This window comes from Sus scrofa, chromosome 14 (genome assembly GCF_000003025.6).
Source record: "Sus scrofa isolate TJ Tabasco breed Duroc chromosome 14, Sscrofa11.1, whole genome shotgun sequence".
Classification (NCBI taxonomy): Eukaryota; Metazoa; Chordata; class Mammalia; order Artiodactyla; family Suidae; genus Sus; species Sus scrofa.
The window spans coordinates 12814300-12830498 of record NC_010456.5 but is presented as its reverse complement, the minus strand read 5'-3'; the positions used below and the strand labels follow the sequence as shown (position 1 = coordinate 12830498).

General features: G+C 37.2%; 1 protein-coding gene across 7 annotated transcripts in view; it reads right to left on the bottom strand.

Moving 5' to 3' along the window:
- The window catches only part of HMBOX1 (homeobox containing 1), a 202472-nt gene that overhangs the window by 64580 nt on the left and 121693 nt on the right, over window positions 1-16199 (bottom strand). For all 7 annotated transcript variants that reach the window (XM_005670463.3, XM_005670458.3, XM_001926736.7 and 4 more), the window contains exon 5: window positions 3987-4097. In XM_005670463.3, the coding sequence (XP_005670520.1) occupies window positions 3987-4097 (111 nt within the window). The remainder of the gene's footprint in view (window positions 1-3986; window positions 4098-16199) is intronic.

Below are 16199 nucleotides of genomic sequence, written 5' to 3'. Positions count from 1 at the left end.
CATGTGGCTATTGAGTACCCGAAATATAGCTGGTCAGAGATGATATGGGCTCTAAGTGTTAAATACACACCGGATTCCAAAGAAGAAAGAGAGGATGGAAGGAAAGGGAAGAAGAGAGGAAGGGAAGAAAGAAAGAAAGAGGAAGGAAGAGTAAAGAAGGGAGAGAGAGAGAAGGAGGGAAGGAGGAAGAGCGAAAGAAAGATCTCAATAATTTTTTAAAGTAATGATTAAATGTTGAAGTGATAATACATATATAAATATATTATTAAAATTAATTTTAGCTATTTTTAAAATGTGGCTACTAGACAATTTAAAATTATATATGTCATTCATATTATATTTCTACTGAACTGTGCTGCCTTTTTAATTTTATTAAAAAAATTTTTTTTTTGCCCTCACCCATGGCATGCAAAAGTTCCCATGCCAGGGAATGAAGCAGAGCCAGAGTAGTGACACAGATGAATCCTTAACCACTAGGCCACCAGGTAACTGCAGAACTGTGCTGCTTCAGAACTTTTAACTAATTGCAATAAATAACAGAGTCACTATTTTGAGAGGTTTTCCTATATACATGGATATCATTAGAAAAACATCTAAAACTGAAAGTTCTTTGTAGAAAAACTGCCAGCTAATAAATACTGAAGGAATGCTAGATGACATTATCACCATTTTGCAATCCCCCACTGGAATAACTGATTCAGGGAAGCATCATCAATAGATGCTAAGACCACTCAGGTTGTTGCAGGAAAGGCCATGCATCCAGTGACAAAATAATGCCCTATAGATTATTTACAAACTGCAAAAACAGGATCCAGCAATTACTTGAACAAATACTCAAATTTAGCAAATGAATGGTACTACAACCTGACGTTTCATGCCTCTTTTTTTTTCATTTTTAAAAGTTTTATTCAAGTATAGCTGATTTACAATGTTGTGATGATTATAACGCTGTACAACAAAGTGATTCAGTTATTTGTGTACACATATGCACTCTCTTTCAGATTCTTTTCCTGCATAGGTTATCACAGAATAGTGGATAGGGTTCCCTGTGCTATACACATACAGGACCCATTGGCCAACCATTCTATATACCTCATTGTGCATATGGCCAATCCCAAACCCAAGTCCATCCTTATCCCTGTCACCTGTCCCCTTTGCTAACCATAAGTTTCTCAGAGTCTGTGTGTCTCTTTCTGTTCTGCAAATAAGTTCATTTATACCTTTTTTTTTTTGGATTCCACATGTAAGTGATATATGATGTTTGTCTTTCACTATCTAACTTCTAACTATTAAGGTATGATAATCTCTAGGTTCATCCACATTGCTGCAAATGATATTACTTCATGCTTTTTATGCCTGAATAATATTCTATTTTATATATGTACTATATCTTATTTATCCATTCCTTTGTCAATGGACATTTAGGTTGCTCCCATGTTTTGGCTACTGTAAATAGTGGTACAGTGAACACTGGGTGCATGTATCTTTTAGCACCCTCTCACACTATTGATGGAAATGAAAACTGGTGCAACCACTATGGAAAACAGTATGGAGGTTCCTCAAACAACTAAAATAGAACTACCATATGATCCTGGGAATCTATCCATAGAAAACCATAAACCATAATCCATGCCTCTCAATATGTGGTAATATGAGGTAAACATTACCTACAAAGTATTTTGCCCCAATGTTCTACTGTGAAAACTTTCAATATACAGCAACAATGAAAGAATTTTATAGTGAAAATCTATACCCATATGATCTAATATTTTACTACACTTATTTTATCATACATCCATCTCCCTATGCATTTTATTTTGATGTATTTCAAAATATATCAAATTTGATGTATTTTAGCCATTACTAAATGTCCTCCCTAAACACTCCATAAAGTATTCTCACCAAAAAATTTAACCTGAATCTAATCAAGCCTTTAATCCTAACTTTCAGTTTACACAAAATACATGGGCTATAGAAGAATAAGTTAATTGACACTAAGAAGAAATAGAAAAGTCCAGAATGTGGGACGTTCTGTAAGGTTAGATGGTTTAAAAAGTTTATGTCACGAAAAAAAAAAAAAAAAACCCAAAACAACCTTAAGTGACTAGATTTTTAGAGTCTAAAGAGACTTAACAACAATCCAAAATATGTCAACTTAAATTACATACTATTTAATTTAAAAAAGCTAATAAGTCAGGAGTATGGGATTAACAGATACAAACTACTATACATAAAATACATAAACACAGGAAACTATATTCAATATTTTGTAATGACTTATAATGGAACATCTGAAAAAATATATATAATTGAATCACTCTGCTATCCATATAAAACTAAAATAATATAAATCATTATACTTCAATTAAAAATTAATTCTTAAGCTACAAAATACATTCTTGTAATAACTAAAGAAGTATCGATATGGACCAATATTAGGTGATATAATTGGATTACAATTAATTTTCTTAGATGTGATAATGGGAATTGTGGTTATGTAGGCAATTACCCTTTTTTAGGAGATGACTACTAAAGAGAATGACTATGTGTTTGTACACATGCATACATACATTTTAAAATTTATTCATTTATTTATTTTATAGGGATAAAGCAAATGTAGCAAAATGTTAACAACTATTTTATCTAAGAAGAGAGTAAACAGTTGTTAACTGTACTGCTCTTTCAACTTTTCTGTAAATCTGAAACACTCCAATATAGAAATGGGGGGTTGAGTAGATTAAATAACTGACTGGAGAGAGAATGATATGGTCTGTTCTGTTTTGTCCTGCCTGAGCCTTTCAAGTTAAAAAAAAAAAAAAAAAAAGGAACTGCATCTTTGAAAACATACACATTTACGTCTCACATATACGTCTCATACATATATAAAGTTGTTATTTCCACTTTAGAGCCAATGCTATTATTATAGCTGAGTCTTTAACACGCAGTATTTCAACTGGTGATTTAATCTGTTAACAAAGGCTGTACTATTACAGAAGATAGCTCAAGGTTTAATCACAAGGTTAAACCTGAGACTGATCTCATTGCCATCAGTTTGTTATGTGTAGATTGAGACAGTCTGTCACATGACTTCAGATTTTACTGTATATACCACCTGTTAAAAGTATCCTGCAATAGATCTTGCCTGTTCCTGGCAATTTTAGATAATACAAAGGTTTTTGTGATCTTTCCCCTTAATATTTCATTGTACTTTCCAACCTACCGCTGCTCCCAAAGTCATCAGGGCAGCTTCAGCCTAAGGTTCAAAGGCAAATTCATTACCCAGAATTAGAAACAGAAAAATCATTAGCAACAATCACTGGATATGGTATATCATGAATGAAGTAAAATTATTAAATTTATATTACTAAAACAAGATTTACAGGCGTTCCTGTCATGGCACAGTGATTAACGCATCCGACTAGGAACCGTGAGGTTGCGGTTCGATCCCTGGCTTAGCTCAGTGGGTTGAGGGTGTGGCGTTGCCATGAGGTGTGGTGTAGGTCACAGATGCAGCTCAGATCCCAAGTTGCTGTGGCTCTGGTGTAGGCCGGTGGCTACAGCTCCAATTAGACCCCTAGCCTGGGAACCTCCACATGCCGTGTGAGCGGCCCTAGAAAAGGCAATAAGACAAAAAAAAAAAAAAAAAAAGATTTACAAACACACACACACAACTAGATATGGAATCATATGGGTACCAAGAGCTGAGGAAAAAAAAAAAAAACAGCCATAGACAATCATAATATAACCTGGAAACAGAGAAGTTTTGGAGGAAGCTGTGAAAATGACTACATAATATTAGTCACTAAGCTAAAAATCAGTACAATCAGGGCTTAGATTTTACAGTTAAGAGTGTTCTTTGGCATAAAGGAACAAGAGTAGAGTATGAAACTACCTTGAGGAAGACAAGTCAGTACATGGATTCAATAAAGTAATTAATTACATTTGTTTTGTTTCAGATGCAATAAAAAAAAGAAAAGGATATTTACCAGGGTTTGTCTTCTCAAGCTGATACCATCGGTAAAATGCTCTTTTCTTCTGTTCACTCAGGTCTGATCCTTGCTGCAACAGCCAGTGAGAGATCCGGCTCTGACTGATACCTATGTAGAAAGAAAAATAGCTGTTGTGGGTACTGCAACTACAGGGAAGTTAATGAGGGGACTGCTGGTTTTAGGTTACTTACTGGGCAGTTTACTCTGTTACTGTATAAAGAAGCTGAAACTTGGGCAAAGGTTTTTAATATCAGGCTTCTTTGTAAAAGCTAACTCAAGGATATATTCAGAAATGCTCCATTAGAGGCCAAAACATTTCATTTACCAAGATATGAAAGTGGTCTCTAAATTAATCTCTAAACTAGGTCCATGAATATAAGATAAATGAAGAGATTCCTAGGTAATACTTGTCAGAAGTTGGTTAGATTCGTGCTCAATTACCATCACCACCTCTACTCCCAATCCTGGTTTAGAATATTAGAACATTTACCAGATTATTTAGAAGGAAAACAAACAAACAAAAAAATAAAACAATCAAGCCAGCATCTTTTGCTACTCATTACTGACACTGATAAGATTTAGGGCCTGGGAAAGGAGAGGTCATTGAAAATATACTCTTCAATAGGTTTCTGGATTATTTAATTCATGTAGGCTAATTATTTTCAGACTTGTTTGTTTTTTGTTTTTTTGGTCATTTTGACTTTTCTAGAGCCACTCCTGCAGCATATGGAGGTTCCCAGGCTAGGGGTCCAATTGGAGCTGTAGCCCATCGGCCTACACCACAGCCACAACAACTCGGGATCTGAGCTGAGTCTGCGACCCACACCACAGCTCATGGCAACGCCAGATCCTTAACCCACTGAGTAAGGCCAGGGATCGAACCCACCACCCCATGGTTCCCAGTCGGATTCATTAACCACTGCGCCGCCACCATGGGAACTCCCAGACTTGTTATTAGTACACCTAACTAACAGAAAACTTTTAGAGTTAAATTACAATATGACCTTACAAAATCTCAAGAGGTAAAGATGTTCTTCTAATACCAATTTATCAAAACACTGAACAGAATATAAAGCAGTAGTTTTCAGCTATCACGAAGACATTCTTGACAGCAATTAATTAGAACTGTGAAAACCTCCACAAGTGAAAGTAAAAAAGCATTATCTACAACTTACTAGTATGAGAATAACATACTCCTTCTGGTCATAACTATTCCAAAAATGAATAATTCAACATACAACTGCAAAAGCAAAGGATAATAGGAAATATGAAACTGTCTTATATGCCCGTAAGGCACTTTCCAAAAGACCATTCAGCTACCACAGAGGGTTAACAGTACCTAATCTCTCCAAAGGAATTACTCATGGTAACTGGATAGTACTGAACACCACCTGTGCCAACACCTGCTTAAAGCTATAATGCACAACAGGAAGAGTGGTTATCCTGAAGTAATCACACCCCCTTAACATGAGAAGAGGCAGAAGGTCTGGTGATCACATTTATCTCATCAAAAGGAAGCCCCTAGAGCTTCATACTTTAAAAAACCTAGGTTAAAAGAAAATTTGAGGAAATGAGGGAAGGGAGTTTTATTAAAAGAAAGGTTGGGCTGGGAAGCATGGTTCTCTGATTGGAAATACCTTTCACTTTCAAAGGGCAAAATTCAAAAGAATTTTCTAAAACTGAAGGGATTACATTTTTAAGTCATTCACACAGCAGTTCTCCAATGGATTGAAGATCTATGTGATGCAGGTGCCGGCAGTTATCACTGTAGGCTTGTTTTAAGAGAATGCAAATTATTCAGTATAATTAAATTGGTTGTGTTTATCAATGCTTTCACCAAAAGTCTAGTTTCAGACATTATACTATTTTTCTACACTGCTTTTAACAAGAGTGAAGAAAACAACCATTTACCACCATGAAATCAAAACTGATTTTCATGTTAACAAAACCAAACTATTTTACATGGGTTCTTATATTGGTATCATACTACTCAAAAACAGAGTGGAAGTTCCCGTCGTGGCTCAGTGGAAACAAATCTGACCAACATCTATGAGGATGCAGGTTTGATCCCTGGCCTTGCTCAGTGGGTTAAAGATTCGGTGTTGCCATGAGCTGTGGTAGGTCACAGACACAGCTTGGATCTGGTGTTACTGTGGCTGTGGTGTAGGTCAGCATCTATAGATCCAATTAGACTCCTAGCCTGGGAACCCCCATATGCTGCAGGTATAGCCCCACCCCCACTCCCCCCAAAAAAGCAAAGGGGATCTGAGGAAAATCTGCTAAGAAAAAAAAATGATTCTGTTGCTTTCCTTAAACAGTCAGATCACACATATAACAAACCACAGGGCCTACTAGACATTAGAGCTGTCCAGGTTCTGGCTGTGTTATAGTAGGGGAAGAAGGCAAAACCGCATCAAAAGGAGACTAATACCATGGTATATTCATATAATGAAATACTGGGCAGATTTTTAAACCTGATGTTCTAAAATAGCATCAAAAACAAACAACAGAAACTAAAATCAAACTACAAAAAGCCATCAATTCCAAGTGTTGGCTGGGCATGGAGTGCATGAAACTCTCACACTGCTAATGTAAGAGTAAAATGTCAGGGCCCCTTTGGAAAACAATGGGCAATATCTACTAAAGCTGAACATATGTGTACCATATGATCTAGCAATTTATTTCCTTGGCATATATCTCACAGAAATGTGTATATGCTCAAAAGAATTTGTTCAAAAGACAGGTACAAGAAGGCTCTGTGAGCATTATCTATCATAGTCCCCAGTTTGAAATAAGTCAAATAACCATTAACAGGAAAATGCACATGTTGTGATATTCGGGTATTCTACTACAGACTTCTACACCAAGTAGAAAAAGGGTAAAAACTATTGCTATATTCCACCACATGGACAAATCTCACAAAAGTAATGTTGGCCAAAAAAACATTAGACATAAACATAAAAAAGCTACACACAATACCGTATGATTCAATTTATTTAAAGTTAAAAATATGGACACATTTTATCTACATGGACAACAATCAGAATAGCAGTTATCTGTGGTTAGGAGGGAGGAGGTTATTACCAGAGGCAGGCTGAAAAAGGCTTATGCTTGTATAGTGACCAGCATTGTTCTTGATGTTGATCTGGATGGTGGTTACACGTGTGTCTTTACTTTGTAAAAGTGATTAAGCTGGACACTTTTCTCTGTATGTGTAACTATTATAATAAAAAAATGTCTCCCAAAAAAAGTTTTTAAAATTCTATGTGGTGTTTTAAACAAATGGCTATGTATCAATATGGAAAGATGCCTTTGGAACTTCAGCTAGGCAGTTTTCTTTACTGTCAGCTTTGGTACTTCTCCTTTGGAGAAAATTTTCATAATGCCCTTTATTTCCCCACTGCTTGAAAAAAAAAAATGCCATTATCCACAAGTTTTAGCGCCTCAAAAACTCTTTTCTATCTTTCACAGGACAGAAAAAAGAAAAATTTACGTATAACCTTCATACATTGAGAGACTAAAACTAACCCCTGGTTAATTTCTTTCCAATAAGAAAAGTGATCACATTGTGTTCAAAGGATGATGGAGCTTTTCTGCCAGCCTCATTAACATTTTTTTTGAGTTTCAGCTCTACCAGGCTCCCTCCAGTTCCTCAAATGCCATGCTCCCTTCCACTAGAGGGCTCTCTACCACAACCCATTCTGGTCAAAGTCCCTAGTACTACAACTTCCCATGGAGCTGTGGTAGTACTGACCACTCACATCATCTCCATCCTTGCAATGCTGGATGCAACTCTGCAGTGCAACTCTTCAGTTGGCTTCAGAGATGGCTTTGTTATCTCCTTACTTGTTTGTGCCCCAGGATTCCATTTGTAAGCATCTTCTCTCCACACACTCTTCCTTCGGTCATCTCAACTATCGACAGTCATGATTTAAAACATCCAAACACCAATGACTTCTAGAGCACCAGGCTGTTCTTTCCAACCACCAGCTACAGACAGCCTCATGAGAATTTCCCACAGGTCTTCAATATAGTAAATTTAATTCATTATCCTCTTCCTTTAAATCTGCTCTTTTTCCTGTGTCCTCCAACTCAATTTTATCTTCCACACTACTTTTTCCAACTCTCATGTGCTTACTAAATCCAACCGCTTTGTGCCCTTCAATTCTCTTTATCTTCTCTCCAATCCTCATTCCTGCACTTTGGAATTTCAGCCTCTTTTTGAAATAGCTTTGATGAAAAGAACAAATCATCTAAGATTCACAAAGTACAAAAGCTTCATGATCAGATCCTATTGATTGATTGATTGATTGTCTTCTTGGGGCCGCACTCGCAGCTAATGGAAGTTCCCAGGCTAGGGGTCGAATCAGAGCTGTAGCTGCCAGCCTATGCCAGTCACAGTAATGCAGGATCTGAGCTGCGTCTGCGACCTACACCACAGCTCACAGCAACACCAGATCCTTAACCCACTGAGCGAGGCCAAGGATCAAAACCACGTCCTCATGGATACTAGTTGGTTTTGTTACGACTGAGCCACAATGGGAACTCCAGATCCTTTTTAATTAGAAGATCTTTTCAGAGTTTAAAAAGTGAAATGTGCTTCTTTAAACCATTTTCTACTTGAGAGCTACAGTCATCTCCGTAATTCACCTTCCACAGTGCAACCAGAGATAGGTCACAAAAATTTTAAGTTAAAACACATGCATTAATTCTACGTAAAAATAATTCACAAACACAAAAAAGTCCTTTTTGTATCTCCAACCATTCTCTCACGCCCCTAACTTAGAGGTATCCTTGTTTATTTGGTAAGAATCCTTCCAGGTTCTTTCCTGTGCATTTAATACACAAACATGTATATATGTACACCTAGGGGTGTTTTTTTTTGTTTGTTTTTTTTTAAGCACACATTTGGAATCATTCTATACAAATAAATAAATGTTTCTCACATAATGTTTTGGAATTTTCTCATGTAGTACATTATGAGCCTCCATAATTCTTTTTTTTTTTTTTTTTGGCCTTTTTTGTCTTTTTAGGGCCACACCTGCAGCCAGGCTAGAGGTCTAATTGGAGCTATAGCTGCCAGCCTACACCATAGCCACAGCAAAGTCAGGTGCGAGCCGAGTCTGTGACCTACATCACAGCTCATGGCAACACCAGATCCTTAATCCACTGAGCGAGGCCAGGGATCGAACCCACAAACTCATGGTTCCTAGTCGGATTCATTTCTGTTGTGCCACGATGGGAACTCCTGAGCCTTCATTATTCTAGTAGCTACGTAGTATTTTATATCAGAAATACACCATAATCCACTTAAACATTTCAATGGCTGCTAATATTTCACTAATATAAACAACCATGCAGTGAACATTCTATGCTCCTCTTTGTGTATGTAAATAAATACTTTAGGAGTTCCTGTCATGGCTCAGCGGAAACAAGTCTGACTAGCATACATGAGGATGCAGGTTTGATCCCTATCCTTGCTCAGTGGGTTAAGGATATGGCACTACTAGGAGCTGTGGTGTAGGTCACAGATATGGCTCGGATCTGGCGTTGCTGTGGTATAGGCCAGCAGCTACAGCTCTGATTCAACTTCTGGCCTGGGAACTTCCATATGCTGCAAGTGTGACCCTAAAAAGACAAAAATAATAATGAAAAAAATACTTTGAAAGGACTGATTCACATGAATGTAATTTGATTCACAGCATATGAGTGGCATTTAAGTTTGTGACAGATACCACTAGACAGTGCCCTAAAGAAAATTGTACTCAGTTTTACTCTAACCAACAATAATGAGACTGTTTCCCTATATGTCTGTCATTACTGAATATTATAAAATTTATTTTTAAAATAATTATTTTTTTGTAAACATTAATATATGCTCATAAAAATAAGTGAAGCAATTCAGATGGACTAGGAGTCTGAGGTTAGTAGATGCAAACTATCACATTTGGGTGGATAAGCAATGGGATCCTGCTGTACAGCATAGGGAACTATATCTAATCACTTGTGATGGAACATGATGGAGGACAATGTGAGAATTTATATATTATATATATATTTATATGACTAGGTCACTTTACTATACACAGCAGAAATTGACAGAACATTGTAAATCAACTATAAAAAATCCTCAAAAAAATCAATTCAGAGGAAAGTAGAAAAATTAAGAGCAAAGCTAGCTTTAAAAAATCGATCCAGGAGTTCCCGTCGTGGCTCAGTGGTTAACAAATACGACTAGGAACCATGAGGTTGCGAGTTCAATCCCTGGCCTGGCTCAGTGGGTTAAGGATCCAGCGTTGCCGTGAGCTGTGGTGTAGGTTGCAGACGTGGCTCGGATCCCGCGTTGCTGTGGCTCTGGTGTAGGCCAGCGGCTATGGCTCCGATTCGACCCCTAGCCTGGGAACCTCCATATGCCGCAGGAGCAGCCCAAGAAATAGCAAAAAGACCAAAAAAAAAAAAAAAGATCCAAATTCTTACCATTTAGAAATAACTACACTTATTATAAGATCACTCCAAGCATGAAGTTCCTGTTGCAGCTTAGGGGGTTAAGAACTCAACTAGTATTCACGAGGATGCAGCTTCCATCCCTGGCCCTCACTCATTGAGTTAAGCATCTGGCGTAGGCCGGCAGCCGCAACTCTGATTCTACTGCTACCCTGGGAACTTGCATACGGCGCAGGTGGGGCCTTAAAAAAACAACAACAACAAAACACCACTCCAGGCATACATATGAATCTAGAATAGGCTAAAATGAGATCATACTATAGACTGAATTTTAAAAAGTAAAAACATTAAATTTAGTTTGATTTGAGCACAAGAAAAAAATTCAAATAAACTAGAGGGAAAAATCCACTCAAGTTTAGTAAAGGCTTCTACAAGGGAAATGAGGTTCCTAAGAATACACTAAAGCAAGGAGAAAAGATCATATACACATACATATTATGTGTATTAGTTACACATAATATGTATCTTCCTTCCTAGCCTTTATACCCAACTCCTGATATTTAGAAGACATTTCTGCACAGCCATTTAAATTCTATTCTGGATTCATAATTCCCAGTTGTTTACTCATAGTTGTAGATTTAAATGAATGCAGGACTTAACATACAGTTTCCCAGTTTTTCAATTCCTAAGCTCTGTATTTTTTTGTTTTTAACTGAGGCAGATTTTATAAACCATGAAATGCACTACTCTTAAGTGTACAGTTCAATGTGTTCTGACATACGTATACACACATGTGACCATCACTCAAATCAAGATACAGATTATTTTCATGCTCCCTAAAGGATCCTTCTTGTCCCCTTTCAAGTTAATGCTTAAACTCTATTTTCAACTTAATTTTTGGTTAGTAAGACTTCTTCATCAAGCAGTTTATCACTACAGATTTACTGGTGTTGCATTTCCTAGTCCTTGGAGGCTATTATATTTATCTTCCATGTTTATACTTTAAGGACAACTCTACAGGAGAAATTGGGGGGTGATTATACTTTCTTTTAAAATCTGTTAAATTGGAGTGATGTCAATGGGTGGCAGAAGTAAACTTCTGAAAACTTAGTCTCCCATAAAAGCAATGAGAGAAAATCTTGCTCAACCATAAATGCACTGGCAAAAGCTGTCAGAATCAACTTTTTCAGAACTCTGGAAATTAAGCAAAGGCTTGCGATAATCCAGATTAGAGTAAAAAAAACAGCTAAATTTTAGTAAGACCAGCTGTATGACATTTTCACTTGACCTACACCCATTCCCATCATCCTAGCATCACAGTAGACTTTTCTTGCAATCAGAGTGAAAACCAAGAGTGGTCTGGTAGCCACTGGAAAGGGAAGAACATGTTTGGAGTGCTCCAAACCACCATTCTAAGAGAAATGTCATTATTTGACCTTTCTGGAAACTCTCATCTTCAAAGCTTGTCCTTACTTGACCCGATTCAGATCTCATTCAGCATGAATAGCCTTTTCCCTGGGAGGGGAGAAGGAAAGGAAGTGGTTTGTAGAACACAATAGGTTAACACTGCAGGTGTCTGAGGTGATAACAGTTGGGGCAAAAAAGGAGCTGAACAAAATATTTAAAAAGCTGAAGAATCCTTAAGATGTCTATGAGGCTCTCTGAAAAACTTTGACATATTTCTGGGAATCTAGAAGGCCAGGTGCATGCATAGGACTGTGCACATGCTTAGGTTTATGTGCATGACATAAACAAAAGAGACAAGACATACAAAACAAATGACAAATGCAGATGTATATCCTACCTTTTCATATTTACATTAAATTTAAGTGGATTATACACTTAAATAAGAAGACAGAGACTGGCACAATCGATTAAAAACATGACCACACAGCATGCTGCTTACAAAAGATTCACTTTAGATTACATGAATAGAGGGAACGTAGAAGAGTGCAAAAAGATGCACCAAAAAGTGCTCCAAAACACCATTCTAAGAGCAGCCAAATGAAACTGGACTGCCTATACTAATGTGAGATAAAAGAGACTTAGGGACAACATTTGTTACGAGAGAGAAAATAAGGACATTTTATAGTGATAAAATATCTGACAAGGAAGACAAAATCACAAATATATATGCACCAACTGAGCCCAAAGTATAGAGGCAAAAATTGACAGAACTCAAGGAAGAAACAGACAATTCAAGAATAATAGTTGAAGACTTAAATCCTCCTTTTCAATAATAGAAGTCTTAAACAACAGTATAAACCCATTAGACCTAACACACATCTATGGAACATTCCACTTAACAACAGCGGAATGCACATTTTTCTCAAGTGTATTGTGAAGCATTCTCCAGGACAGACCATATGTTAGACCATAAAATAAGTCTCAATAATTTTTACTTATTTATTTATTTTTGCTTTTTAGGGCCATACCCACAGAATTTGGAAGTTCCCAGGCTAGGAGTCAAATTGGAGCTGCAGCTGCCAGACTACACCACAGCCACAGCAATGGAGGATCGGAGCCACATCTGCAATCTACACCATAGCTCATGGCAATGCCTGATCGTTAACCCAATGAGCAGGGCCAGGGATCGAACCCACATCCTCATGGATCCTAGTCGGGTTTGTTACTGCTGAGCCATGAGGGGAACTCCATCAATAATTTTTAAATCAAACAAAGCATGTTCTCCAAACACAATGGAATAAAATTAAAAATCAATAATAGAAAAAAATTGGGAAACACGAATATGTGGAAATTAAACAATGAGTCAAAGAAAAAATCCGAAAGGAAATTGGAAAATACTTTGAGATAATTAAACACAAACACACATAAACAACACACCAAAATATATGAGACAAAGCTAAGGAAGTGCTTAGAAGAATATTCATTGTTAAAAACACCTGTGATCTAGAATTCCTGTTGTGGCTCAGCAGAAACTAGTACCCATGGGAAGTGAGTTCAATCTCTGGCCCTGCTCAGTAGGTTAAAGGATCCAACGTTGCCATGAGCTGTGGTGTAGGTTGGAGATGTGGCTCAGATCTGGTGTTGCTGTGGCTGTGGTATAGGCTGGTGGCTACAGCTCTGATTTGAGATTTGACCCCTAGCCTGTGAACTTCCATATGCCGCGGGTGTAGCCCTAAAAAGCTAAAAAAAAAAAAAAAAAAAAAAGCCTGTGATCAATTACCTAAACCTTCACCTTAAAAAAATTAGCAAAAGAAGAGTAAACTAAATACAAGGCAAGCAGAAGGAAGGAAATAATGTGGAAGAGTGCGGGGAGCCAAGAAAATGCAGGGACTCAAAAAAAGGACCTTGCCTGATGGCAGAAAAACTTGAAGGCAGGTTCTTAACCAAGAAAGGGAGCTCACCTGAATGGTGCATGCCGAAGGTGGGCCTCTGGTCAGGATAAAAGCCTGCCTGCACGGTACAAGCCTAGGGCAGACGTCAGGTTACACAGCTCTCACTTTGATGTTGATGGGGAAGAATTGGGGCTTTCCTGGGAAAACAATTTCCATGTTTGCGCTGGAGAACATGGACTGTTTCTCGGGTGACCTAGTCTTTCCTGTTGTTTTATTTGTTATTCAGTTTTCCTCAGTCTTTCCTGATTATTTACTTATTATTCTTATTTTCCATTCTTATTTTCCTGTGGTGATTTGCGATTTAACAACGTTACAACAATAATATAATACGAATTTCATCCTGAAAGATTTTCCCCTATTTAAATCCATCTTAGTTGAAACATAGTGTTTATCTATTAACTAGTCATATAGTAAACTTTAGAGTTAGGATCTTAATGAGGTCCATAGAAGTTAGCCATATCTTATCCAAAAAACCTAGCTGTGAGTTTTGTCCTTGATTTTAAAACCTTTTTAGTGATAGCTAGTTTAATTAAGTTGGTTTATATTTACTTACACTGTCTCCCTGCCATAACGCTTTGAAGATAAGCACCAGTCTACAAAGTTTGTAAATGCCAAATTCTTGTGTTTTATGGCCTCTTCAAAGTACTCACTAAGTTTAGTTAAGATAGAGATCTTAAAACAGGATGCATAGCTGCTATACCATGTAATAGTTAACCAATGTACTTTTAACACTATAATGTAATCTGTAATGAAAAACTGTCTATATAATCAACCACTGTTGCAAATAAAGTTTGAGCAGTCCAGCGCCCTGAAAGAAGGGACAAAGAGGCTGTCTCCTGTTGTACATTCTCCGACGTGCGTCCCTCTCTGATCGGGATGTATACTCCCCAGCCGCCGGAGCTGGCCTCCGGCAACAGGAGAAATAAATCAAATAGAAAATAGAAACATGGTAGTAGAGAAAATAGAAACATGGTAGTAGAGAAAAACCAATGATATTAAAAACTGGTTCTTTGACCAGGTCAATGAAACTGAGAAACTTTCAGGTAGGCTGACAAAGAAAAACGAGAGAAGACTCAAATTACTAAATCAGGAAAGAGAGAAGGGACATTATTGACATTATAGAAATAAAAAATGTTATAAAAAATTCTATACCAACTGTATACCAACAAAAACTGTATACCAACAATTTGCATAACCTAGATGAAATGGATACACTCCTAAAACAACCTAACTCAAGAAGAAATAGAAAATATGAATGTATAACAAGCGAAGATACTAAATTAGTAGTCAAAAATCTTCCCACAAAGAAAGGTCAGATGGTTTTGCTGGTAAATTCTACCATGTGTTTCAAAAGTAATAAACTCAACAGCAAAAAACCAATCAACCCAATTAAAAAGTGGGCAGAGGACCTGAAGAGACATATCTCCAAAGATGACATACAGATAGCCAATAGGCATATGAAAAAATGCTCAACATTACTAATTATTAGAGAAATGCAAATCAAAACTACTATGAGGTGCCATTTCACACCAGTCAGAATGACCACCATTAGTAATACTACAAATAACAAATGCTAGAGAGGATGTGGAGAGAAGGAAACCCTCCTGCACTGTTGGTGGAAATATAATTGGTACAACCACCATGCAAAATAGTATGGAGGTACCACAGAAAACTAAATATAGATCTACCATATGATCCAGCAATCCCACTCCTGGGCATATATCTGCAGAAAACTTTCACTGAAAAAGATACATGCACCTATATGTTCACTGCAGCACTATTCACAATAGGCAAGACATGGAAACAACCTAAATGACCACGGACAGATGAGTAGATTAAGAAGATGTGGTACATATACACAATGGAATACTACTCGGCCATAAAAAGAACAAAATAATGCCACCTGCAGCAACATGGATGGAACAGGAGACTCTCATGCTAAGTGAAGTAAGTCAGAAAGAGAAAGACAAATACCATATGATATCACATATCTGGAATCTAATATATGGCACAAATGAACCTTTCCACAGAAAAGAAAATCATGGACATGGAGAACAGACTTGTGGTTGCCAAGCGGGAGGGGGAGGGATGGACTGGGAGTTTGGGATTAGTAGTTGCAAACTATAGCATTTGGAATGGATAAGCAATGAGACCCTGCTCTATCGCACAGGGAACCATATCTAATCACTTGTGATGGAACATGATGGAGGATAATGTGAGAAAAAGAATGAATACATATGTATAACTGGGTCACTTTACTGTACAGCAGACATTGACAGAACATTTTAAATAAACTATAATAAAAACACTTCTTAAAAAGTAATAACACACACACACATACACACGCACACACCATTCCTTCAAAAGTTCCAAAAAATAAGTTTCTTCCTTCCCAACTCATTCTATG